Source organism: Mucor velutinosus, assembly GCF_035048745.1.
Source record: "Mucor velutinosus strain NIH1002 chromosome Unknown tig00001563, whole genome shotgun sequence".
Taxonomy (NCBI): domain Eukaryota; kingdom Fungi; phylum Mucoromycota; class Mucoromycetes; order Mucorales; family Mucoraceae; genus Mucor; species Mucor velutinosus.
In genome coordinates this window covers 1,587,508-1,613,549 of record NW_027041904.1, presented here as the reverse complement: position 1 = coordinate 1,613,549, position 26,042 = coordinate 1,587,508, and the positions used below count along the sequence as shown (strand labels likewise).

The following is a 26,042-nucleotide window of genomic DNA, read 5'->3' as shown; positions in this document are numbered from 1 at the left end:
AGCCATACAAGCTAAATTAATTGCTGTCTAAATGCTTTGCAAATGTGCTCAAAGACAAACAGCGAGAGCTTGGCACGCTTACTACTCGTTGCTACACAAATATGCAGCATGGTCAGATTCTTACACGTAAAAAGGGCTGAAACTTTATCAAAAGGAATGGTATCGTACTGATATACAATGAAATTTTACTTTGCGCCCCCAACATCACTGAGATTTTGTAAACAAACGATCTGTTACTGTGGATCCAGCTTTTCTACAATGCTCCACGTCTATATCAATATGAATAAATCGTATACGGACACACAGCATCATAGCAACACCTTTTACTACTCAAAAGTACGCAAACAACAGCAAAACTTAGATCTACTTCGGCCATGATTTCTCGCGCTAGAAGCTGTTCTAGACCGCCAGGATAACATGAAACAATTGCTCTCATCTAACAGCTACTTTCTGACACCTTTGCTCAACTTTTTGGGCCAAAAAAAACATGGCCAAAAATCGACCAAAAAGCATGAGGTACCCCCTCATGGTTTTCATCGAAAATCAAATGATCACATTTTTCATCCCAAAAATGAAGACTTCTACTATGGCATATATCAGGCAAAAATGTTTCTCTTAATCCAAGGCAGCCACTGAAGGTCTATTTACGAGACTTTCATATACAAAACCTCGATATTTTCGTCAAAATAGCTATCTTATATTTTCTAAAGTTGCTCATTAACTTTATTCAAAACCTCTCTCATAATCAGCACTATTAGGTGCGTCTTGAAAAGCACTCCAAGAAAGCTTAGGGGTAAATTACTGGATCATCACAATTTATAGAGTCGAATTACATAAAATAAATCAATTAAGTCGATTTTGATCAGAATTTGTCCAATCTTGACGAGAAGAAGACATCGAAATTTTAAATCTGTTTTGGCAGCGGCTGGCAGATAGTCATCAATGCCATTGTGAATACTCATGATTAAGAAGGGCTTTCTTCTGAACTGAAAGTACTGAAGCGTAGTATGGCTACTTCTGTTTGCTTTAGTTTACGCATTTCTTTATTAAAAAGTTTAACCGTTGTAGACCGCGATTTGAAGTACGAAATGTAAATTGTTACCTTCTTGTCCTTAATCTGTCGTGGATCTGCTGTTTGACATCTGGTTTGGGGATGCAAGCTATGAGAGCTTGAAGAAAATGGCAGTTTATTAATTTAATGAAGAGAAAATGCAGAGGGTGTAAAATGTATACAAATTAGAGCATCTTTTTGCTAAATTTTTGCGAAATCTTTTGAACAAAATCCAAGGTTTGCAAGACCTCAATGGTACCACCAATAACTGTTGTGTCATGGTAAGGGATATTATACTTTTGCGCAATAGGCTTGACCATGGACTTTACTTTGGATAAGTGATGTCGAGGCATCTCAGGGAAAAGCTATTAGGTGATATATCAGTTGATGCAAGGAAAACGTCAAATCTTCAACGCTATATACGTACGTGGTGTTCAATTTGATAGTTTAATCCACCCATAATCCAATCCCCAAATACAGTGCAATTGACATCGCGACCAGTGATGCATTGTAACTCATAAAACTCGGTATGGTTTGCTTCTTCAGGGCTGTAGACAGGCATACCGTTATGGTTCATGGCAAATACGATAGCAAGCAAGTAACCGGTAGTAATCTGACTAACAACAAAGAACATGGCGATGTTTCTGAGAGAGCCAATCCAAGCAACAGTGCAATAGGTGAAGAAGATCCAATGGACAATCAAAAAGACACGCTCACACCAGGACAAGAGCTTTGATTTGTTCAATGTCTCGTTCTTAAAAGAGTAGATAATAGACTGAATAGCCCAGGATGTACGAGCAAAGCCAAGGATGAAAAAGTAGTAACGAGTTTGAAAAGGCAAAATGTGTTCTGCAATGAACCTGTCAAATCCACTGGCATTATCCTTTAAAGATCCATAGAAGTTAGCAGCAGCAAATTCATCCCATAACAAAATGGGAGCCGTGTCGATATCAGGATCTTCACCAGAAACATTGGTGCTAGCATGATGAGTATTGTGCTTATTCTTCCACCTATCAGTGGAGCAGTTAGTAAGCTATTAGTTGAAATTAAATAGATTGCTCTTGCTGGGGTTGTTTTCAGGCAACCCAAAAACCCACAAAGTTTCAGATTGTAAAACAATGAGAACAATAAGATCTTTAAACGCACTCACCATGAAAGAGAGAAGCCTTGGACCAGGTTACCAAAAGTAACCAAAAAGAGATTATTGACATTGGGATCCTTGATGACTTGATAATGAGCATAATCATGAGCTAGCCAGCCGCATTGCTGCCAAAAGAGACCCACTAAAAAGGCAGCGATAAAGACAGCTACAGTGGAATCTCTACCCCAAACCTTGAGGATAGCTAAACCCGCAATGCAAACAAGCAGGATGGTTGAAACTTTGTAGACGTAGAAGCCAGTGCTAGCGTCAAAATAACCTTGTTTCTCTAGTTTATCCCGGAGGTCACGAATTTCTTGAGCGAACGCAGCAGAATTTAATGCCTTCTTATCGCTGGAATCAATAGGCAACTTGGGCTCACAATCACCAACGTAGCAATTAGCTAGCAGCTCGTAAGCAGAGGGAGGATGCATCTCATGAAAGACATCTGTATAAGAGAGGGTGTTACACACACAACATGCAAAGCAAGCAATCAATTTAATCAGGGCTATACTATTTACCTGTAGCATCTCTGCCCTCTTGAGTCAAAAGTACTCGCTCACCACCGGGGTGATCAAATACAAAATCTGTAATATCATACACCTTGTTCTCGACAACGATTAGCTTTCTAGCATCCGATTTGTTATCTAGGACATCCTGATGAATATCAGCCAGTTCAGCTCGAGTGTAGAAATGGGGTACTGCTTAAATGTGAGCCACACGCTAACATCATAGTTGACATGTCATGTATTACCTGTTGCTCCTACGTCGCTGCTCATTTAAAATAAATAGTGTTTAGAATAAATAAGAAATAAATACGACGCTAAAGAAAAAAAAAAGAGAAAGAAAGGGCGAGGGGATCACCCATCTTTCACCCTCTTTTATAAGACCATAAAATTTAAATGTAAAAATATAATTGGCCTTTGGATCAAGTTTAAATACGAGATCTCGGGTTGATTCTTGCTGTAACCTTGGTTTACATGTCAAAATCAGAAAAAGAAATTCCTATTTGCCATCATGGGTTTATCCAAAAAGCTAATTGCGAGCATGCAATGGCTAATCATTCATGAGCGCCCGTATGGAAAATGTCCGCAATCATCAGCTATCAAATAGCACGTTTCGTATAGATGGGCAGCATATGATGCCTGACCTCTTTGGAGAAGCACTTTAACAGATTTGACGGACTTGTCCTATCTAGAATTTCACGCTTCTTTCAAGATTAAATTTCTTTTTTATATTTTACTTGATTCAAGGAATGGATAAAAAAAAAAGAAGGCAAGAATAGAGGAAAGGGAATAAGAATTAAGAAAAAAGAAATGCAGACTATATATTTAACAACATCCTCCACCGCCTTGTTTAGCTTGTTCGTCAGGTGTTTGAGAAACAAGGATAGTTTGGCCACTTGTAGGCTTAATTGTGTTATTAGAAGATTCCAAGGCCTTGTTGGATACGATACGATAGATTTCTATTTCAACAAATATTAGAAATGAAAAAAAAGGGGGGGGGAGAAGAGGGATAAAAAAGCCCTGAATTTTTGTGTTCTTACCTGTCAAAATTTGTTGGAAGGATTGATCAACATTTGTTGCATCCAAAGCGGAAGTTTCGATGAATGAAAGTCCATTATCAGCTATTTTGTTGATTATTTTAGTAAATACCGAAACACACACATACACGCACAACAAACATACATGCAAATTGCTTAGCTTCCTCTGTAGGTACAGCTCTCAAATGTCTTAAATCACTCTTGTTACCAACAAGCATGATGACAATGTTGGAGTCGGCATGATCACGTAATTCCTTCAACCAACGATCAACACTTTCATAGGTAGAATGCTTGGAGATGTCATACACTAACAATGCACCAACTGCACCACGATAGTAGCTATAGTAAAAAAAAAAAAAAAAAAACATGTTCGTGAGCTCCTTGTTTACCAACCACCTACATCAACACTACTTACGCACTAGTGATGGCACGGTATCTCTCTTGACCAGCTGAGAGTCTCCTCGTTAATAGACAAGAAATCGCACACACTATATACAAACAACGCACCTGTATCCCAGATTTGAGCCTTGATGACCTTATTATCAACCTGAATACTTCTTGTAGCAAACTCTACACCAATAGTACTCTTTGACTCCAAGTTGAACTCGTTGCGAGTGAAACGACTCAAAAGATTGGTTTTACCAACACCTAACAGCAAACATCTATCAACATCTCGTCCTCTTTGTGTTGAATCCAACTACCAACCTGAATCTCCAATAAGGACAACTAATCCAAGATGCGCAAAATGTTAGATTTTCATCAAACAAAGAGATGATAAAATGTAGACAGTCGCCATTTACCCTTGAAAAGATAATCATATTCTTCGTCTCTGCTCATTTTTTTGATATTCTATTGCAACTAAAAACAAGATGAAGAAAAGGAAAAAAACGCAATATAATTTAGAGCGGGTTTTTGTGTGAGTAAAAAAAACTGCCTTTGCTCACACTCACTGTCTTCCCCTATATACACTTCTTGATACGATAGGATGACCCAACCGAAAATGAAAAAAAATCTTCGGAGAGCTTGTTGTGCAAACCTTAAATCACTACAATACGTGTCTGCTCCAACAATGTGATACTACAACAATATTGGTTTATCATAAAAAAACCTCTTGGCAAATGCATGTAAGTTTTCCTGCTGCTCTCCATCACCCTGATGCAAGACATCTTCTAAATTAAATGTTCCCATTCTTAGACACTCTCAAGACGATTTTAATAAAAAATTGAAACTGATGTTGTATCACTCTGAACTCTCTTTTGTGATCCATCTCCTCCATTTTCGTGCGTGCTGAACGGAGAAAGCCACATGACAGTTTTCAGCTTGATGTTGGTTGGTTTATCTGAATTGCAAGTAACCATCTTGTATCAAGTAAAAAAAAAAAAAAAAAAAAAAAAAAAAAAAAAAAAAAAAAAAAAAAAAGCACTGGAGATAAACAATCACTGTTGTGGAATACTCGAGCAGGCAGCAAAAATCTTCTATATACCATTTTAACACTCAAGTTTGAGCTTGTGTTTATTATCCTTGTTTTCTCAAGATAGGGCATGACGTCTTGAATATCTATTAGACTCGTGAAAGCTGTAATGCGCATTTGTTGGTGTAGAAACGGGTTGTAAATAACAACAAGCATGATTGCATAATCTAGATCCAAGCGCAAGACAATAAAATAGACAGCGTACAATTGGCTTGATTCAAATCAACATTTGAAAGAGCTTGTACTGTTATGCGTGAGCAGTGGCGTAACTCAAGCCTCTAGTTTGCCTGAGTAGTAGCTGCTTGCTATGCAAGTGGGTACATCACTGAAGCGTGAGGAGCAAAGCATTAGAGTTACCAAAATATCTGCGACTAAGTTTACAATTGTAGAGGCATAGTAAACGTAATGAGAATTTGATTCAAGTAGCTGCTAGTGAAGCTTTATGGTTCATACAAGTATGTCTATTCCAGATTTGAAAACCTGTCTTGTGTCTGCACAGAAGCTCGTACTTCAATGCATATTGACGATGATGTGATTAAAAATCAGAGAGGTTTGCTCTATTAGACGGTATCTACAGCTGTAAGCTTGCCTCGTTTTTGCCTCTTTACATGACATAGCCTTACTTCCTAGTGATATTGTCCTTGGTGCATAATATGAGATACACATTGATCTATCACATTGACAAGTGCCTCATTATCTAGAACAGCTATTACTAGCCGATCTATCTCCCTACACTCGATGTCGGCGTCGCCCTGCGGGCTCAGATATAATAAAATTTTGGTACATCTAGTAGATTTTAAAAAATCAATCAATAGTAAAAGAAAAGTCATATCAAAAGCCAGGAGGAGAAGAGGATGGCGACATAAGCTAGCTATGTGTAAATACAGGACTTGTGTAAGATCTACAGCGTTTTTTTTTGAGATATTGTCATTGCAAAAGACACCTTCATGAGGCATAACTCCCAAAAAAAAAGCATTCAGGCTATTCAGTTGTCCTTTTAGGTCCATTGTGCCCATTTAATCAGCATCGCAATCATCATTGTCATCACCAGAAAGGCATTCGGGCCAGCCAGCAGCAATGCCGCCGCCTAAATTGATTCAAACTCAGATTATTTTTTTTCTGTTCAAGATTGGACAGATTTTGTCTTTTTTCGACTTCTTTAATTTATTTTATGATATTCGACTATATAAATTGTGATAATCACCCTACGCTTCCTAATACGGTCCCTGGTGGTAGGGCGAAGTGGTAAAACTCCCGTATGCCAACGGGAGGATCCCGGTTCAAATCCTGGTGAACGCAAGTTGTCTGAATTTTTGACGTAGTACTGATGTCCTCGTTTGGTGTTTTTTGTACTCTATCCATTATCTATATTTTGACGATTTCCGCAAGACTGTATTGGCTCTAGGTGTCGCACCTTATTAGTAGTAGATTTCTTTCCCAACTTAGTTCAAAAATTTCTTATTCCCCTTCTTTGCAGACATTGGGTCCACCAACAGTCTTTTCTATCCCTCAGTATGACATTTAAAGGACTTTAAATAAAACCTGGAGCTCGACTCCCCTACAAAAAAAAAAAAACGCTTCCTAATACGTTCTTGGAGTAGTTTTCAAGGCGCTTCCAAGGGTGCTGACTGTAATAGGTGTTTTGACTGAAATTATCGAGCAATTTAATAAAATTTGAAATGAGGTTTTTAGCGAAAATGGTCATGTTTTGCATATGAAAACCTCATAAACGTGGTTTCAAAGGTTGCTTTGAATCGAGAGACACATTTTGATGTGATATATACCATAGTAAAAGTCTTCATTTTCAAGGTGAAAAACGCGATCGTTTGATTTTTGATGAAAACCATGAGGAGTACCTCATGCTTTTTGGTCGATTTTTGTCCATTTTTTTTATCCCAAAAAGTTGAGCAAAGGTATCAGGAAGTTACTACTACTCAAGTACAATTGTTTGGCGTCATTCCGGTGGCTCAGAAAGGTCTACATGTCAAGCTATGAAGGCTTGAAAACTGCCCAATTTGGTTAGGTATTGCTTTATAGCTATTATTTACACGGCATGAATCACATCTTTGGTAGCTGCAATTTATTGGAAAGGCAGTTCTGTAGCTTGAACAATCTATAATTCGAATAGGTGGCATATTGATTTTGGTAAAGCTGATTCATGCAAACTTTTGATGCGCTATGTTGCTGGTAAGCTTATTAATAATGGAAATGAAAACCCGAATTTGCTGCTTGGATACTATGGCTTTGCACCTTTGCCGGTGATTTTATTCACCTTGTACGGCACACAATTCTTTAAATTTTTGAATGTTCTACAGTATATATATTAGACTGTAAGACAAACAACAAATACAGAGCATCAGTCAAGCAACATTCACATTTGCAATTACCCATAACTAAAAGTCTAGTATATCGTTTACATCCTGGAAATGGCCTGAGCAGAATCAACGTATATTCAATATGAGCCACGATACTCAGGTGAGGTCATTTGATCTGATCTGCTAGTCGTGGTTCCTTGACCCGTTTTTTTTTATTTGGGTAGAAAAGGCTGGCTTTGGTAAGCAAGCACACCTACCTTTTTTGTCAAAGAGATACACGACTATTCTTGTCCCTCTTTCTCTCTGTCTTTTATTATTTCTTGGTATTCTTTCCCCCCCCCCCTCCTTATCCGCAATAATTTCTCGATAATTCACTATGGTGGTAGCTACAATTAAATGTGTTGTTGTTGGAGACGGCGCTGTTGGTAAAGTATGTATCTTTTATTTTCAGCAAGTGTTGCTTGAAAAGAGAGAATGGGCTGGGTATGATACATGTATCAAAATTGAAAGGAGGAGATACTGGATCAAGCAGAAGCATCTACGTTGGCTGTTAACTGACATGGGTGCAGGAGTAGGTTCTTCATACTAAATACCCTTTTCGTTTTCTACATGTATTTAGACTTGCCTCTTAATTTCTTATACTACCAACAAATTTCCATCTGAATACGTACCCACAGTAAGTCAAGTGATAAACTGGTATAGAGTTGATTCACTGACCTCAACTAGGTCTTTGACAACTATGCAGTGACAGTGATGATTGGTAAATAGCCGCACGCTATCTACTCATTGATACCATTGTACTCATGCTAATTTCAAATTAGGAGACGAGCCCTATACACTGGGATTGTTCGATACTGCAGGACAAGAAGATTACGACCGCCTTCGCCCACTTTCGTACCCACAAACCGATGTCTTTCTTGTTTGTTTCTCGGTTACTTCACCTGCATCGTTCGAGAATGTAAAGGAAAAGTGGTTTCCCGAAGTTCATCATCACTGCCCTGGAGTACCTTGTTTGATAGTGGGAACACAAGTCGACTTGAGAAGTGATTCAGCTGTGATTGAGAAATTAGCCAAACAAAGACAAAGGCCCATTGATTTTGATTCGGGAGAGAGATTAGCTAAAGAGCTTGGTGCTGTCAAGTATGTAGAGTGCTCTGCAATGACTCAAAAAGGTTTGAAGAACGTATTCGATGAAGCTATTGTGGCTGCATTAGAGCCACCTCAGACTAAAAAAGAAAAGAAGCCATGCCGTATTTTATGATAGCTTGATATGCTTTATATAATAATAGGTTGATTTCATGTTGTTACAAAAATATATAAATGTTGCCTTGGGAGTGCTTATAAAAAGTATTGGCTACCAGGACCTTGTCCAGCGCCGCCATTGCCGTTGGTGTCTCCCTGAACATCGTTCTCTAAAAATATCGTATAATCTGTGGATACAATCGGCCTGTCTTCTTCTGGTATCTTTAGAATAGCAGCTTTGTTACCACATCGATAACAGTAATTTGGTGCTGACCATAATGTCACCAGGTTTCCTTCATCAAACGGATAGTTGTATCCTTCATCTACTAACTGATGGCTTCGAACAATTAAATCTATACCATTGTTGTGGCAAAACTGCTCAAACGGCGATTAGTAACCGAGCTTATTCCATAGCCTGTCGTCTCCTTACTGCTGTGGTAGGTAACGGTCCAAATAAATAGCCTCCACCTCGAGGACTGATTGCCCATGCGTCTACTTGAGTCTCAGGATCAGACCATAGTAGGTCTATGATCACCACGTCAGTTCGACTCCTCATCTTCATCATTGGTGTTGACACCTACCACAATGCCCTCCACTCTGCGGTAGCTCCTGCATACGAAATAATGTACTATGAAATCATGTCAGTAACTCATTTTACTCGGCTATCAATCATATTTACCGAATTGAATCAATAGAAGGCAATTCGGGTGATAAACCGCCATGCACACAGAATACAGATCCATCAATTACCTAATACCATGAGCTTAATCCTCGCACTCGTGCCATGGTCGTTTTCCACACAACTTACAGCTGCCAAGGGCAAATAGTCAAAGACGGTGCAACACCATTCCCAAACTCTCGAATTCTGGTATTTTGCCAAACACTCATCTGCACCATATCAACATGTGAGCCATTTGTTTCATAAGCATAAAATCAACGCTATATACTTGCCATAGAATCCATACACTCGAGTAACATTACGACTTTCATGATTTCCTCTTGTAAGTGTAATACGATCGGGATATCTAATTTTTACTCAGTTAGGATGAACAATCATGCAAATGGATCACTGGTATACTCTACTTGAGCTTGTACAGCAATAGTAGTGTCAATGTTTCTAGTGAGTATCTTCCTCGGTCCACAAAGTCGCCCTGCGTAGGAAGGTCGTCGTCAGTGGTCCACTACATGGATGTAAGTTTGAATGTTTGTTACCATGAATATGTACGATGTGTTTGGAAGATCGCCTCCCACTTCAAAAATCTTGACAAGATCATAAAACTGTCCATGAATATCGCCACACAGCGTCACTGGTGCGTTGACAGGCACAACAGTAGACTCTTCAGCTAGTACTTCCTTCAACTAGTCGGTTATACAAAGCAGAAGCATGTTAAAATAGGGATTTTTTTTTTTAGGGAATTGGATGGTTATACCTTGTAACATAGCTGTCGCATATCGTTTTCAGGTAGATACTTGCACTCTTTTATTGATTCAATACAAGCGTCGACGTTCATATTCAAAGAAAAGTTTCAAATTTAGTGCGAAAATGAAAGTGAAAAATTAAAAAAAAAAAAAAAAAAAAGATGCTGGTTAGTGTAAGTTTATGGTGGTTTGTGTTTTTGGTGGTGTGTTGTAGTTTGAACCTCCCAATAGAAAAGCAAGGGAACAAATGTAGGCTGACTTTAGCTTATTCGGGATTGCCTCGTCTTCTAATTATCATATCATCTTTATCTTTACACATACCAAACCACCCTGAATACATCTCATGAGCAGCGAAATCAACTGTATTGCATTGATTGGGAAGCAAGTACGTATATTGCAACTTGACATACGCGCTATTGGGGCTGCTTTAACAGCTATCCGTAAAAAAATAGAACAATCCATTATTCATAAAGAATTTCAGTACCTCCCACCCTGATTTAAAATATCATTACATTGCACATACATCGATAGATGTCATTGAAGAACGAGGTATATCTGCTTTATAGATATTCCCTTTACACAACTTACTCACAGAGAGCACGCTAGTATCAAATGGACCCAAGAATCTTGACCTGTACCTTGGGCTATTATACGCCATGGAAGATTTAGCAGTGTAAGCATCCACTCCATCACGATGATCGACATTATTAGTAAACACTGTAATTTAGATATGGATATATCACCAATACCCGGGTTAAATTAGTGATAGTGGTATCAGTTACTGATGGCATCATTCGAGATGCTGATATGAAAGCGGTAAATTTTAATTGCAATTTGGTAACATTTCGACATTAAGACTTTTTTTATCCAATAGCTCTTCCGCAAGATACATGCTGCCTATGTCTCCAATGTCTGCAATCCATTCTACAATGTAGATTCACAAAAATCCATCAGCAGCAAAGCATTTTCTCAGGCGATTGAAACGATTGGCATCAATGCAAGAACAACACTGGAAATCTAGTAGCTTTGAATAGTGTACAAAATAAAATACAATGTTTCTTTTTTTCTCTTTTATTGGCATGTTTTAATTTATTCTTGTTGCTTGACCACCTTCTCGGCCTCTACCTTCTCCTTACCACCAAATCTAGAGATTACTGATGAGTATATAAAACCCCGGCATCTTTGGCCCCACACTAGACGAAAGGGCAACCCAACAGAAATTTCACACTACTTACTTGTTGTACTGAAGGAAACGATAACCTTGTGTTATTTGAGCAGCTTCATTTGTAGCATGACAAGCAAACAATAGGTAGTTGACAGGCTTAACGGCCAAAGCAAAACGCATAAAGAGACCGGAATAGATACATAAAGCTACAATGCCAAATGTTTCTCAATACACATGTGGATATGCAGAATATCAACATGACAACTTACCCAAAGTCATGTTTCCTGAAATCAAACTGGGATCCTTCTGGGTATCTGCAATGGCAGCAATAGGAATACCCCAATTAACAACGGGGCCCCAGAAATGCTGTATAGAGATGCCATGTTAAGACTCTAATAAACACGTAAACAATTCTAAAATACATACGGTACTAGCAGATAAAAGAAAAAAGGGTGAGTTTCCCAGCATGATCTGGTGTGTAGTTCTGCCAATGTTTACCTCATCAAATAGTTTCTGAATTCTTTAGAAGCGAGCTTTTGGACGAATTTGTTGGCAACAGGACCAGATGCTTGTGACATTTTAGATGATTTAATGGGAAAAAGTGGATAAAGAAGGGGAGGAAATCAAAACTGCAATTTAAGAGTTTGTAAAATTTTCTATTCTCTACCTGTATTTTATTCGCTTAAACTCTGATGACTCGTTTTGGATACACACCACTACTAAATCAAAGCTGGATAAACAGTTTTGGCCTAATAGATTTCCTCCAGACTTCGTTTTAGCACTCCGGGTAAGCTGATGCTCTGCTAGGGCACCAATGATGGCCGCCTGTCAGTGGATTGAGACATAATGAGATGCTGGAAACTGAAACTCATCAACAACACGTTATTGGCTTATCATTGCATGAATCTGCATCTTGATTTCATTGTTATAGATGTGGTAAATGTCATGTCATTTGTCCTGCCCTGAGAAAGGGTCTTGAGCGAGAGCTCTCAGCCAATGCCATGTAGTACATCTTGTAGGCATCGCATATTTGTTTCGTTATTAAAACACCATTCAACCATCAAACCAGAGATTCTGTCCACGTAGACACATCAAACGTCAAGTATTTCGGTGATATATCAAGTAGACAGCTAGACTCTTTATTACTACTATCATCTCGAGTTGCCATGGTAACAATCTTGGTTGAAATAATCATGCTTGCACAAAAGAGCAGCCAGTTTTTTTTTTTTATTTTTATAATGAACGCTTCGATCCTGGATCACCGTTTCCCCACACCCAGCGAATACGGCCACTGCTGCCATAGATGGGTTCGTATTGGTGATTCAATATCAATTCAACTACTATCCAACAATTCATAACGAAAAATGTAACGCCTGCAATCCAAAGTTGCAAAAAGGTATTTTGGCCGAGAAACTCCAACTGATATGCAAAATTCAACCAAAGACCCTATACATTTTCTTGTGTTAAATGGTACCTCTTTTTCTCACATCACTACATACCTGTCCTGCCACCCAAGCAAGCAAGAGCTGCAAACCCCTCCATCTGAACTTGATTTTTGAAGAAGGTAAGATCAATGGGAACAAGCAAATGTACCACATGAAATACTAGCAATCATAATGTCAACCCTCTGGCATGAAGAAACTCTATCAAAATTTACCTGGGATGTAATGACCTTGTTGAATGTGACAAAAATGAACGTTTGCATAAAAGCTGCAAAGAACAGATCCTTTCCAAATGCAATGCCAATGACGGCTACAAGCGTTAATTGAGGCACAAATGCAACTAAACCCATCCATGAACTTGTGTTGTCGATGCCGAGATACATTTGATAGAACCAAATGCTGAAATTATGGCGATGATCCTCTCTTGTTACATGGTACAAATAAGTGTGTTGCATAAATTCGTCTCCATATCTACACATAATGCTGTCAGTAACGAACTTCCTCACCATGTACCTTTTCCAACTTACTGCTGATACATGGAAGCTGTCAGTGCGAAAAACACAAAAGCGCTGATAATCCCAAACAGAATACGCACAGGCGACAAAAACACAACAACGCCTCTCATGATTTTGGTTGCAATGCTGTCCTTTTCTGCCAATTGCTGATCCAATTCATGTATCATTCGAAATCTGACATGTTGCACCTTGACCAAAAAACTGGATTGCTGAAAGGGGTTTCCGTAATGGTCATCCAGAAGCATTAATAAGGGTATAGCGTAAATAACAGGATAAATCTTAAAGTGCACCGAGAGTCCAAACACAAGACAAGCTGAATAAAAGTATCTTCTCGTCAGTACCAGGTAGAACGTGCCCAACACCATGACACCCAACAGTGATTCTGCGTTTCCACGTGTAGAGATATTTGCCACCATGGGATTCAATAGCCAGAGTGCATCAAACCTCAATGCGCTCTTGGATGGCATACCGCGCAATACCAAGATACGATGAATCAAGTATCCACATAACAAATCTGCGCTTGCAAAGAGACATTTGCCGAATGATCGAAACCAAAAGATATTGGGAGTCAACAATATGGCTAATAAGGGTGTATATCGATACGTTTCTCGTAAATATGGTGATTTTCCTTCTGTAATGTAGCGTGCGGCATCTGTGAATACCACATAGTCAATATCAGTGTATTTGACTGTAAAATAAGCGTCCTGATACTCTCCATATAGCAACAACACAACTCGAAGTACGAATGCTGCTATACAAAGCTTGTTAAATGTCAAACGTGAAAACAGTGCGTTCATTCTATAATTGCATCTCTTGCTTTTCTTGTGTATCGACTTTCAGGTCTGAATGATTGTAAGCAAAAGAAGAAGAAAAAGCGGCCCGTCGATTTCATCTGGTTTTATGAAAATCAATCGCACTTGGAATAACTTGATGTTACATAATGAAGAGTTTGTAGCCAATATTGAAGAGCCTGTACTCGAAAAAAAAACGTTACAATGGACATTACTTTATGCTAAGGACACTTGCAAGTTGTCAAGTATTAATGATCAAAGTGGACATGAACTTTGTCATGAAAGAAACAGTGCTTTATAGGTTGGTAAAATCAGCTTTCATGAGTTCCTCATCAATATGACGAGATGACAAGCAAACGTTAATGTCGCTGCGTCAATTTGCAACGTCCCTCAGTATAATGCTCTAGCTTCCACCAGGAAATCCACCCTCAATGATGCACACAAATGACATGTTGAATACAATGATGATCAGCCCACGTGCTAGGATAGCAAACAACATCTTTAAACTTGGAAGGGGTTGTTTGCTCCAGCAAGCATTTCTGAGTACTAATTGAGAGTTTCCTTTCTTTCTCTTTTTCCTCTCTTTTCCTCTTTTCACACTCTTTCTCTCGCTTCTTTTGCTAAATCATCATTTATACCAGTAATTTATAGCGTAAATTACTTGTATTCTTCCAAACACTGCTTCCCACATTCAACCCATCTAGTTTTTCACAATTTTTAACCTTGCCCGTGTCTCGCTGCCTACGCTGTTTCAACCACAAGCGAATATACAGCCTAGTCGTATTGATCTATTAAAGATCACACAGGTTAGATTGAGAACACTGATTAAAGATATTGGAATGAGTTGTTAAAAGTCAATGAAACGTACAAAAAGGTAAAGGATGTTCAGCTTGATAGAGGTCAAGAAACTGTTGTAGGTACTCTACATCTGACTGTGCATCACCTGATATTCAGTTATAATGAAGAAGAGCTCTGGGTAAGACTCAAAATCCAAATTCTGCAGCAGTTTGCTCATACAGTTTGATAGATACCCTACCCCATCATACACACTGTGGAGAGACAGCCGCCCTCACTTCAATCGGGACGCCACCCTTTGTATATTAAATGTCGAGATTTCATGATTATCACACTCTCTCTTTTGAAGGATGGGGAAGCTCAAGATGTATTTGACAGTATTCAGAAACTGGCATGTGTTAGTAAGTGGGATAAACAAGCAGGAGCTGTTTGATGTGATGTAGCTAAGAGCAAAATGGAAGTATAGCCTCTATAGAGCAGCTTTATGCGTATGCATATCAACCACGGACGCCATTTACTGCCAACAACGGTTGGAATATATACGACCCCCTCAAGGAATACGAGCGCATGGGCGTGGATGTCAGCACGGACACATGGCGATTTACACTCGTGAATAGAGACTACAAGGTAAGTGTAGTATGGTATGGGGAGACTCACTATTCATGCTCCGTGTAGTATTCGCCTACATACCCTCGTACCTTGGTAGTACCATCCAAAATTAGTGACAATACGCTGAATTATGCCGCAAAATACCGTAGTAAAGCCAGAATTCCTGCATTGTCTTATATGCACTGGCATAACTCCGTAAGATGAGATACTCTGGAGTCAACTATCAAAAAAACTGATTTGTTGTTAGGCAACCATAACAAGAAGTAGCCAGCCTCTGGTTGGTTTCAAGCAAGCAAGATCGATTCAAGACGAGAAATTGATAGAGGCAGTATTCTCATCCAATGTGCCTACAGGACCTAATGGAGAAACAGTGTATGGATCCACAGCAGCTAATCTGATAGTGGATGCTCGACCCATGGCCAACGCAGTAGGCAATGTTGCAAGAGGCGCTGGAACTGAAAACATGGATCACTATCGCAACTGCAAAAAGATTTATGTGGCTATCGACAATATACATGTTATGAGAGACAGTCTAGCCAAACTCAGTGAGGCAATGCAAGGAATGGAATCAGCTGGCGGACAAGTGAATAGAGGTGCTCTGCAGAGATCTGGGTGGCTGAAGCACATTGCCATGGTTGTGGAGGGCACAATGACCATTGTCAAAAGCGTGCATGTATACAATTCGCATGTACTTGTTCACTGCTCTGATGGCTGGGACCGCACATCGCAGTTGGTATCATTGAGCGAACTTTGCTTGGATCCATATTACCGCACATTTGAGGGCATTCAGGTTCTCATCGAGAAGGATTGGGTATCGTTTGGGCACAAATTTGAGGATCGATGTGGACATTTGAGCAACGAAAAGTACTTTGTCAACCTTGCCAACACGGGTGGAAATGCAGCAACCAATACGATCAAAGACATGCAGAACAAATTCTACAAGTCAAACTATTATCAAAGAGAAACCAGTCCAGTATTCCACCAGTTTCTGGATTGTGTGTATCAACTGATCTGCCTACACCCCACTCGATTTGAGTTTAATGAGCAGATGCTGATTGATCTACACTATCATGTCTACTCGTGTCAATTTGGTACATTTTTATTCAACAGCGAAGCGGAAAGAACGCACCACCAACCTCAGGAAAGGACTTACAGTATCTGGGATTACTTTAATTCTGACAAGGCCAAGTTTACCAATCCACTGTATGATCCAATGAAAGATAAAGACTTGGTGGATGACGGTGGTGTGTTGATGCCGGATGCTACCAAAGTCAAGTACTGGGCTACATTGTTTAAACGAGATGACGACGAAGTAAATGGTGCAATCACATATGGCACCTCACCCTCCACACCTGAAAGCAGCAGTATTATCGCAGAATCACCAGCAAATTGAGCAAAAGCCCTTTCCATTCAAGCATAACCACCAGCTATATATATATATATATATATATATATATATACTTTTGTCTACACATATTTCTGCACACTCACAGCACATCATCTGCCTTTGCCTTGACGCACATTCCTCTTTTAATCATCACATTAAAGAACTTCAAGTACCACAAAATTACTTTTTTAATCCTCCCAATGTCGTCAGTTTTTTCTATGAGGTCATGCTGGACGCTAATAAGCTTGAAGCATTTTATTTGATAATAACGCCAAGAATAGTCAATTTATAGCTTGTTTGTAAGTATTTTCAAACACCTCATCTGTGTTCGTGTACGGCCATGTCGATTATATAAATAGGCGCTGATATTTCTTCTTTAGAACCATAATCTAACCTCTTCATTGTACTGAATCCCACCTTTAAAATGAGTCAACCTATTACTGAAATCCCTATGGCCACTGTTGCTAACCATCCCTCTACTGCTGCTACTTACCCTACTTTGAATCAAATGTCTACCGACGGTGCTATTCAAGTCCCAGATCAGACTGTTGGTCAATGTGAGCATCATCGTCAAGGTTTGTTGTCCAAATTGTGAGGCGAATCTCGAAATACTCATATCTTGTATAGAAGATGTTGGTTCTTCTTCCTCTTTCTTGTTAAGACTGAGAGGTGGCGGTGGATGTCTGACGGATTGTCTAGCTGCGATTGGCTGCTGTTGCGTTTGTGAAGAGTGCTGTTGTTAAGTATCTGCAGCCTAGCATTGTTCAAATAAGCTTTCCGCAGCTTGATTGCATCAAATTGGTGTCTGTCCTCTTGTAGTTAAAGCTGTGTTATATATATATTCTCTCCGCCTACTTTTACATACTTATTTTCTACACTTAATACTTGAGTGATCAAATAAACGTTTCATTCTTTTATCATTATCCATATGATCCACCTGTAAGTCGTTGTTACACCAAGGATTGCTTGGTCCTAGAATAGATAAATTATCTCTTTTAGTTTACAAATAGCTTGGCCTCCGCTTATTCGGCAATCAAGGTATCAGAGTTTGCTTATGCCTCACCTTGAAATTAGGTAAACTAAATGAACACATAATTGCATAGCAAATCCAGCTAAACAATTAGATATCAATAACCTTGCTTGCTGCGTTGCTAGTATCATTCTTCTCCAAAAAACTTTGCAAATTAGAAATGTTCAAAATGAGAAAAGCATCTGATCACCTCCGTTTATGTAATAATAAGAAATATATTACGTCTGCAGTTTGAAAAAGATTAGTACAATTTGTGCCGTCATTTCGCACAACTGTTAGTGGGTATACCAATGAGACCTTTGGCATGATTGAACAAAAGGTTTAGAAGGCATTTTAAATTGCAACGGGCTGTTTTTGCTCAAACATTGATGAACGTACGTCAAATGAAGCTTTACAAATGTTCAATGAAGTGTTTACGCCATCTGTATTTTCTAGAACTTTATTATTTTATCTTATCTCGCAAGAGACTTGCCATAAAAATCCCGTTTTTAGTCCCAAGTAATCAACGTAAGTATCAATGCATTGTGATCATCAACAATTATAATTGGACAATCACCTAAATTTTCCCAAGGACCGATGCATGTTTTCTCAAGAAATCAATTTTTGAGACCTTCCCTAAGCGAATATCACAAATAAAACACTGTTTAATAGAATAAGCACTAACAGATTGTATGCATTGTCTGACTGATGTATTATATCATGTTTCTTTATAGTATACAGATAGGTAAAGTCTTTGTGACAATCCTTCAAAGCGCATTTGCATTTCTATATATACTATTTTGTGAACACCGGATTACAATACGACAAACTATTCTTACTATCACTTTATGGGATGAATTTGTAAGTCTGTTGAACGCGCCTGCATACCAAAATCATCATGACACAATAAATTTATGATCCCTAGATACTTTCAAAGCCTCAAAAAGGAAAGAAATTGCGCTTACAAGTATTTCGGTGGTCTGGCGTGATTAGATGCAAGACTCCAAAATAAAATAGCATGGCTAGCAATCGAACTAATTAATATTTCACCTACTTTATACACGCTTTAAAAAACATCTATTACTCTATAAACTTCATAATTAAAAGGGCATTGAGGGTGCCAGCCTACCCTCACTAGCCAAAAATAATTTAAACTCAGAGATTTTAATCTGCTTTAGATTGGACAAATCTTGACAATTTTCGACCCGATTGAACTATTTTAGCATATTCGACTAAGTAAAATATGATAATCATCCTATGATCCTTTAAGCGCCCCTGGTGGTAGGGCGAAGTGGTAAAACTCCCGTATGCCAACGGGAGGATCCCGGTTCAAATCCTGGTGAACGCAAGTTGTTTGATTTTTTGACGTAGTACTGATGTCCTCGTTTGGTGTTTTTGTACTCTTATCCATGATCTATATTTTGACGATTTTCCGCAAGACTGTACTGGCTCTAGGAGTCGCACCTTATTAGTAGTAGATTTCTTTCCCAACTTAGTTCAAAATATCTTATTCCCCTTCTTTGCAGACATTGGGTCCACCAACAGTCTTTTCTTTCCCTCAGCATGACATTTTAAGGACTTTAAATAAAACCTGGAGCTCGACTCCCCTACAAAAAAAAAAATGATCCTTTAAGCTTCCTTGGAGTGCTTTTCAAGGCGCATCCAATGGTACCAAGTAAGATAAATGTTTTGAATAACCTTATTGAATAATTTACCAAAATATGAAAAGAGGTTTCTGGTCAAAAGTCGAGATTTTACATATCAATGTTTCGCAAAGATGATTTTAGAGGTTACGTTAGATCGATATAAACATTTTGAATCAATACATACCATAGTGAAAGTCTTCATTATCAAGGCGAAAAACGTGATTGTTTGATTTTCAATGAAAACCATGAGGGTACCTCATGCTTTTTGCTCGATTTTTGGCCATGTTTTTTTGATCCCCAAAAAGTTGAGCAAAGGTGTCAGAAAGTAACTGCCAGATGAGAGCAATTGTTTGGTGCTATTCTGACCATCTAAAATGGCCTTGAATTCAAGAAAACGCAACTCAAATGCACTCAAATTTTGCTGTATCAAAGATAGCAAGGACCAAAGAGAGGAAATACCAGTATGCTGGTTACTCGTATATGAAGTAGCTACGTGTAGATGGATGTAGAGCATTATATAAGAATCAGGCCCACAGGTAATATGAAGGGCTTTTATGTGTAAGTAGAGGGTCGAAATAAAAGTAACAGTATTTTGACAAGATACGCAAGGGAAATTGGTAGCGTGAGCTACCGCTGCACAGGTTGGTTCTTACCGAAGCGAAGCGAAGGTAGAGAGTCATCCGAAGTAAAAACATTCATATATAAAAAGAATTCAGGGGATCTTACAAATGACAGATGTAAAATATAAGAAAGGAAGTAAATAAAACAGCTAATAACCTCTATAAAAGATATGTATCGAAATGTTGGTAAATTATAAGACAATTTTATTAACTGAATTTTGAAATTTATGCCTTTATACTAACTTGCTATTTGATATGTCTTTGATAATGTCCTGGTTAACAAGGATTGATTTGCGATTTGATAATATTTCTGTATCTGGATGAACGAGGGATAGCTTACTTAATTTACAACGGTCAATGTGTATAGTATCATAAACCTTGGTTATGCAATTGTACCTAATGGATTTAAGACATAGAGTTTGATATATGGTTGTCCTTTTTAGATATGGAAGGCATTGAAGCGCTGATCTGGGCCTTTAAGTTATGCCCGCTTGACGTGCAGCATTTTGAGTTGAGATTGAGTTGTGGACAGAGCGAAATTTAAACGATACCAAATGTGATGTATTTTATTTATATAATGGAGAAGAGCAGTTTGGGTGATTCTATATAGTGACAGAAAAAGAACGCGGATATTACGATTCGTAACAATACTTCAGATGATAAACTCCCAGGAATTAAAAAAGACTACACACACCATTTTTTAAGTAAAAAGTAAAAAATGCTGGTAGCAGGAATCGAACCTGCGTCGACACGGCCACAACGTGATGTACTGCCACTATACTATACCAGCTATTGATGAATTGTTACGATAGTAAAAGTATTTTGTGGTGGTGCTAATTTCAAGAAGCGGTATCTGAACTATGAGCCTATTAGAGTGCTGTTCCTGAACTGGTGTTCAAATCATTTATTCGTACATTTTTTTATTTTGACATATATACTTGAATCTATACAACACATTTGAATAAATCGAACTTTCTTACGTTTAAATCTTTTGGGTACATAACTTTATATATACATTTAATCGCTGAGATACTGTCTACATCAAGGTTATTGCAACTTAAACAGCTTTAATTACTTGGTTTTGTCTCGGGATCAACTATTACTGCAAGATCTTCCACACATTTCGCTACACATTTCACAAAACCAGCACCGCAGAGTATTAGAATTGACACGTGTGTGTTTTTCTCTTGGTTACTTGGCTCTATCTCGATTTCCTAAAAAGGCAATATACCGTATATGGGAAAGGCGCAAGGTGGTGGATTCAAGGTATAATTCTCTACCTTATCTACTATGTCTTACTTGAAGGGTTACTCCTCGTTAGTGTGGTGTTCTGCTGCATTGACACACTCATATAACTGTTGTAAAACTGTATGTTATCTATTGATGGCGCGTTGATACTGTTATTCTAGTCGATGCGGTCTCTATTTGGTGTATTGCTAATCAATGTTGGTGCTTACTCAATTGGTGTCGTTTCTATTTTGTAGTTGTTACATATCCGTTTACTCGTTGTACTTCTTGTCAGGTTTAGCCGAAGATCTGATCAATATCTAAAGCTGACATTGTTGAATCGATAAACCAGCCAGGGATCCAAATGAGATTGCGCGCTAATAGTCGTGGATTACCATTTTGAACTGTGGATTTGACTCTGGACTTTGACTCAGGACAGATGCAAACCAATTGATGTGGAATTGATGCAATATTCATGGAATTACAACAATAGAGTTGAGACGCTACTATTTTAAACAATGGGATGGACTCAAGAACGCGGGTACATGAAATTGACATTAAATCAAAGGCAATCCAATTTGGGGTTACCTTTTTGTTGTGCCAGAAGGGCTACAAGTGTCTATAAAGATTAAGGTATTCTTGATGGGTAGATATGTCTGTGTTGTGCAACAACATGGACAAGCTATGATAATTGAAGTGCATCTCAGCTATCTAAATACTGAGGTTCACCAGATGTGATAAGCGTTGTACAAGATAAATTGCTACTTTGGCATTCAAAACTTAGTATAAATAGGTTAACTTTTGTCTTCGTCAATAAATCTTTAGTTTTTGTGTCTGATCTTATTATTCTAATAAGTCTTTTCTTGTTTTTGTTATATCAAACATTTTTTATAAGCTACAAATTTTAATCCTGTTATTCTTTGTGCTTAACAATGATCGTTGTATCTTTCACCTTCTTTTCGGACTACCCTAGAGCCACCATCATTGCCGAGAACCATGAAGAATTTGGACTTATCGGACAAAACAACCTTTCTCCACTGCCTTAACTCCAGTCCAACTTTGTCCAAGCACCAGGAGAGTAGTCTTTTCAGCTTGCGTTCAGATGTCAATGTTGGTTTGTGTGCAGCCTTATATAATTGAAAGATAACGAGCTTCATACACTTCCTGAAAGTATCAATTGAAATTGATGGCTTGGTGTCACACCATATCTTCAAACGGCTCTTCACTGGCAACTGTGGTGCAGAACGAAGCTGACTTGCGAACCGTCTCTGATCTTTATTATACATCGTAAATGGAGCTCCAGAACGCTTTGGAAGTAACCCGATGCCATTATAGCCTGCCCACTTGTTCACAGTGCTCAACGTGGATGGGAACAGGTTCATTATCTTCTTGCAGATCACACTTTCTTTGGCATCTGTTCTGTGATAGCTTACTATGCCACCAATTAGTCATTCTGAAAGACCAGGTTTGGCTTGTCAATTGTTTTGATTTTGAAGTGCAATCTTGTGAAATTTTAACGTATAATAATTAGTGATGCAGTGAAATCAGGTTTAATGGATTTCACAAAAAAAATAGAGAAAAGTAAAATACAATAGGAATCAACTGTATTATATTTGTGTATCAAATGAATTGAAGATGCTGGAATGGAGTAAACAAGGAAGAGTATTTATACATTTGCAACTAGCTCGTAGGATTAGTGGTTACAGAGAGCAATAAGTGCTGCTATTGCGATATCTGGCAAATATTGTAGATGTGTGATTTAAAGTGGTAATCATCAATGCAAGAGCACTGGTCATAAGGGTCGATTTGTGTAACCTTGATGGGCTTGGGTGAACTATCGTCATAGCATGATTTAATGTAACCTTGATGGTTTAAAGTGTGATGTTTGTTATTGAAATATGGAACCCTTTATCTGGGATATTGTGCAACTTGTTTAGAATAACGAAATATAGACAGAGTAAATACAATTAGAACTGAATATATTAATTATGTTATTCCAAGATTGAATAGGGATCAAAACTAGTGTAGATATTGTAATGAAATAGCCACCCAAACGCAACTTAATTGAAAACCAAAGTTCATCAAATAGCACTCATTCAAATTCATGCTATTTGGATCTATTAATGAAAGCGCTCAAATGTACATCAAAAACCCATTTAAAAATACTAAAGTAAAGATACACGCTTATATCGCACATCGTGTGAATGAATCACTCCTGATCACAGTGTATTCAATCACACCCATGATGGTCGTAATAGGTGATGGTATCTTTATCCAAATAGAATTAAATCAATAACAAGCATATTCAAATATGACAACTATGCCCTGCTGCCATAGTTGCACAATATCCCAGATAAAGGATTCCATGCTTCAATAACAAACATCACACTTTAAACCATCAAGGTTACATTAAATCATGCTATGACGATAGCTCACCCAAGCCCATCAAGGTTACTCAAATCGACCCTTATGGCCAGTGCTCCTGCATTGATTACCACTTTAAATCAAACATCAACAACATTTGCCAGATATCGCAATAGCAGCACCTATTGCTCTCTATCATCACTAATCCTACAAGCCAGATGCAAATGTATAAATACTCTTCTTTTTTTTACTCAATTCGAGGATCTTCAGTTCATTTTATACACAAAATAAAATACAGTTGATTTCTATTGTATTTTACTATTGCTTTATTTTTTTTGTGAAATCCATTAAACCTGATTTCACTGCAGATATCACAGGTATTTACAGTGCGCGAAAAAAACGTTCCAGTGTTTTGCCAATCCGTAGTTTTACACTTACAGCTCTGTCAGTTTTTCTCCTGTTTTAAAACTAAAGTAAGACTACGAAAGCTTGGGTTTTTAGCCACAAAATGAGCTACTAAAATAATTGATACAGTAGATATTAAGCAAGTGCAACTGACGTAAATTAAAAAATTTCGATTTTGTAAAATTGGAAATATCGCTTGATGACCTTATTGTTTGTATACATTCCACGAAAATAATCTGAGAGCCGTAATTTTTTATATCAGTTATGTTTAAAATGTTAGTTATCCGAGGAATGCTTAGAAAAGTATAAAGAAGCCTGAGATTTTGGTCTTTTCCCTCATTATATTTTACCATCTTTACTTCATCATTTTTTTTAACATGACACGTCCCATTCCTCAGGAGGTTCAAGGATCTGCCAAGGCTCTTTTCAACCAAGGTTGTTCCCTCCGTGCCATTCAAAAAATCTTCCCAGATTTGTCCGTCAGTGTACTTTCTCGCCACAGGAAGAAGTTTTTTGGTCATTCAAAACATGCCAAACCCGGAAGACGCAGCAAAATCACTACGCAGAATATGAACTACATTGAGAGGAATCTCCGCAATGGTAATTTAGACGGCCCCAAGGGTGTGCAGTGCTACCTTGCTCATATGGGAGTTCAGATGACTTTGAGGAATATACAGTATATACTCAAGCGCAAAGGGTTCAAGGCTAAAAGAAAGATAAAGACCAATTTCGTGTCTGCGGAGAACCGGAAAAAAGCGTCTTGTGTGGGCCAAGAGACATCGACATTTGACTGCGGACGATTGGCGTAAATGGGGATTTTCCGATGAAACCAGGGTCAACATGTGGGGATCTGACGGCGAATCTTTCTACTGAACTGACAGGCCCACTGAGTTGATGCCTCATCAAACTGAGGCTCAAGTTCAGGGAGATGGTGGTGGCGTTGTTTTCTGGGGCATGATAACAGCGGAGGAACACAGCTATGGCTCCACCATTACCGAAGGAACTGTTAACTCAGAAGTTTATGCTGAAATTCTGGACTCATCTTTGCTAGACACTATCGAGTACTATGGGCTGGACAAGAAAACGTTTAGATTCCAGCAAGATAACGCAAGACCACATACTTCTGGTCCCATTAAAAAATAGTTCACGCATCACGGATTCTCTGTTCAAAATGTTCTTGATTGGCCTCCCCCCAAAGCCCTGACCTAAACCCCATTGAACATGTCTGGCATCAACTAAAACGTCGTTTGAACAAGTACCCTACTAGGGCCGCCAGCATTTCTGAGTTAGAAGACAGAATTGAACAGAAATGTTATAAATTCACAAAAGAAGACTGTCTTAAATACATAGGCAGCATGCCACGCCGAATCAAAGCGGTTATCAAGAGTAAAGGTGGCCCAACTAAATATTGAGCTTTTTTATAAGATTTAATAAATTCGACTTTTCACTTTTCATGAGGCTACCATTCTTTTTCTAATTACGTGAATAAAGTGCATAATATATCATCTAATAGCCAACTACTTAGGCTATTTACGAAACTAAGCAAACCCCAGTAGCTTTGATATTTGCAGAGAAAACTGGCTATAAGTGCAATTTGGCAAAACACTGGAACGTTTTTTTCGCGCACTGTATAATTATTTGACAGTGCCGCAGCAATAGGACCTTGATCTTGAATGCGGGATAATTGTATAAGCCTTGAACCAGTTAACGAGGATGTGCTGCATAAGAACTCATGAACCACCAGTCAAGGATAAACAACAAAGATGATCCAGGATAGAATGTTCTTCCTAATAGCTTTGACGGAAGAACATTTGACGGAATTAAAACCCACTCCCAGGGACGAAAGGCAATAGGCTACCACTCTCCAGGAACCAGGGTATAGATTAGC

General features: G+C 38.4%; 9 protein-coding genes and 1 non-coding gene across 10 annotated transcripts; 4 read left to right on the top strand and 6 right to left on the bottom strand.

Annotated features, from left to right (window-relative positions):
- Nucleotides 1-1,236: 1,236 nt before the first annotated feature.
- Nucleotides 1,237-2,968, bottom strand: ATC70_009136 (uncharacterized protein; the record flags this gene model as incomplete). Its single annotated transcript, XM_064828374.1, has 5 exons — nucleotides 1,237-1,416; nucleotides 1,479-2,061; nucleotides 2,202-2,637; nucleotides 2,711-2,890; nucleotides 2,944-2,968. The coding sequence occupies 5 exons, from the start codon at nucleotides 2,966-2,968 to the stop codon at nucleotides 1,237-1,239; spliced, it is 1,404 nt and encodes a 467-aa protein (XP_064685576.1).
- Nucleotides 2,969-3,520: 552 nt separating this feature from the next.
- ATC70_009135 (uncharacterized protein) lies at nucleotides 3,521-4,569 on the bottom strand (the record flags this gene model as incomplete). Its single annotated transcript, XM_064828373.1, has 7 exons — nucleotides 3,521-3,654; nucleotides 3,736-3,816; nucleotides 3,878-4,071; nucleotides 4,148-4,181; nucleotides 4,240-4,380; nucleotides 4,438-4,458; nucleotides 4,533-4,569. The coding sequence occupies 7 exons, from the start codon at nucleotides 4,567-4,569 to the stop codon at nucleotides 3,521-3,523; spliced, it is 642 nt and encodes a 213-aa protein (XP_064685575.1).
- Nucleotides 4,570-7,894: 3,325 nt separating this feature from the next.
- On the top strand, nucleotides 7,895-8,779 carry ATG4 (Cysteine protease atg4; the record flags this gene model as incomplete). Its single annotated transcript, XM_064828372.1, has 4 exons — nucleotides 7,895-8,089; nucleotides 8,138-8,194; nucleotides 8,245-8,278; nucleotides 8,340-8,779. The coding sequence occupies 4 exons, from the start codon at nucleotides 7,895-7,897 to the stop codon at nucleotides 8,777-8,779; spliced, it is 726 nt and encodes a 241-aa protein (XP_064685574.1).
- Nucleotides 8,780-8,856: 77 nt separating this feature from the next.
- On the bottom strand, nucleotides 8,857-10,271 carry ACP2_2 (mitochondrial acyl carrier protein; the record flags this gene model as incomplete). Its single annotated transcript, XM_064828371.1, has 9 exons — nucleotides 8,857-9,135; nucleotides 9,191-9,285; nucleotides 9,342-9,388; nucleotides 9,440-9,510; nucleotides 9,569-9,648; nucleotides 9,742-9,785; nucleotides 9,844-9,911; nucleotides 9,973-10,119; nucleotides 10,191-10,271. The coding sequence occupies 9 exons, from the start codon at nucleotides 10,269-10,271 to the stop codon at nucleotides 8,857-8,859; spliced, it is 912 nt and encodes a 303-aa protein (XP_064685573.1).
- Nucleotides 10,272-11,268: 997 nt separating this feature from the next.
- Nucleotides 11,269-11,812, bottom strand: ATC70_009132 (uncharacterized protein; the record flags this gene model as incomplete). The annotated part of the gene is made up of 4 exons (XM_064828370.1): nucleotides 11,269-11,323; nucleotides 11,415-11,550; nucleotides 11,614-11,710; nucleotides 11,771-11,812. The coding sequence occupies 4 exons, from the start codon at nucleotides 11,810-11,812 to the stop codon at nucleotides 11,269-11,271; spliced, it is 330 nt and encodes a 109-aa protein (XP_064685572.1).
- Nucleotides 11,813-12,577: 765 nt separating this feature from the next.
- ATC70_009131 (Alginate_lyase domain-containing protein) lies at nucleotides 12,578-14,098 on the bottom strand (the record flags this gene model as incomplete). Its single annotated transcript, XM_064828369.1, has 4 exons — nucleotides 12,578-12,790; nucleotides 12,844-12,948; nucleotides 13,002-13,257; nucleotides 13,314-14,098. The coding sequence occupies 4 exons, from the start codon at nucleotides 14,096-14,098 to the stop codon at nucleotides 12,578-12,580; spliced, it is 1,359 nt and encodes a 452-aa protein (XP_064685571.1).
- A 1,111-nt stretch (nucleotides 14,099-15,209) lies between these two features.
- Nucleotides 15,210-16,889, top strand: ATC70_009130 (uncharacterized protein; the record flags this gene model as incomplete). Its single annotated transcript, XM_064828368.1, has 4 exons — nucleotides 15,210-15,288; nucleotides 15,354-15,514; nucleotides 15,563-15,691; nucleotides 15,744-16,889. 4 exons carry the CDS (start codon nucleotides 15,210-15,212, stop codon nucleotides 16,887-16,889), a joined length of 1,515 nt encoding a protein of 504 aa, XP_064685570.1.
- A 418-nt stretch (nucleotides 16,890-17,307) lies between these two features.
- Nucleotides 17,308-17,626, top strand: HGT20_16 (Bifunctional purine biosynthesis protein PurH; the record flags this gene model as incomplete). Its single annotated transcript, XM_064828367.1, has 2 exons — nucleotides 17,308-17,458; nucleotides 17,511-17,626. 2 exons carry the CDS (start codon nucleotides 17,308-17,310, stop codon nucleotides 17,624-17,626), a joined length of 267 nt encoding a protein of 88 aa, XP_064685569.1.
- Nucleotides 17,627-20,877: 3,251 nt separating this feature from the next.
- On the bottom strand, nucleotides 20,878-20,948 carry ATC70_009128. The gene has a single exon. It is a non-coding gene; the product is annotated as a tRNA-His (tRNA).
- Nucleotides 20,949-24,531: 3,583 nt separating this feature from the next.
- ATC70_009127 (uncharacterized protein) lies at nucleotides 24,532-25,297 on the top strand (the record flags this gene model as incomplete). Its single annotated transcript, XM_064828366.1, has 2 exons — nucleotides 24,532-24,959; nucleotides 25,036-25,297. The coding sequence occupies 2 exons, from the start codon at nucleotides 24,532-24,534 to the stop codon at nucleotides 25,295-25,297; spliced, it is 690 nt and encodes a 229-aa protein (XP_064685568.1).
- Nucleotides 25,298-26,042: the final 745 nt, after the last annotated feature.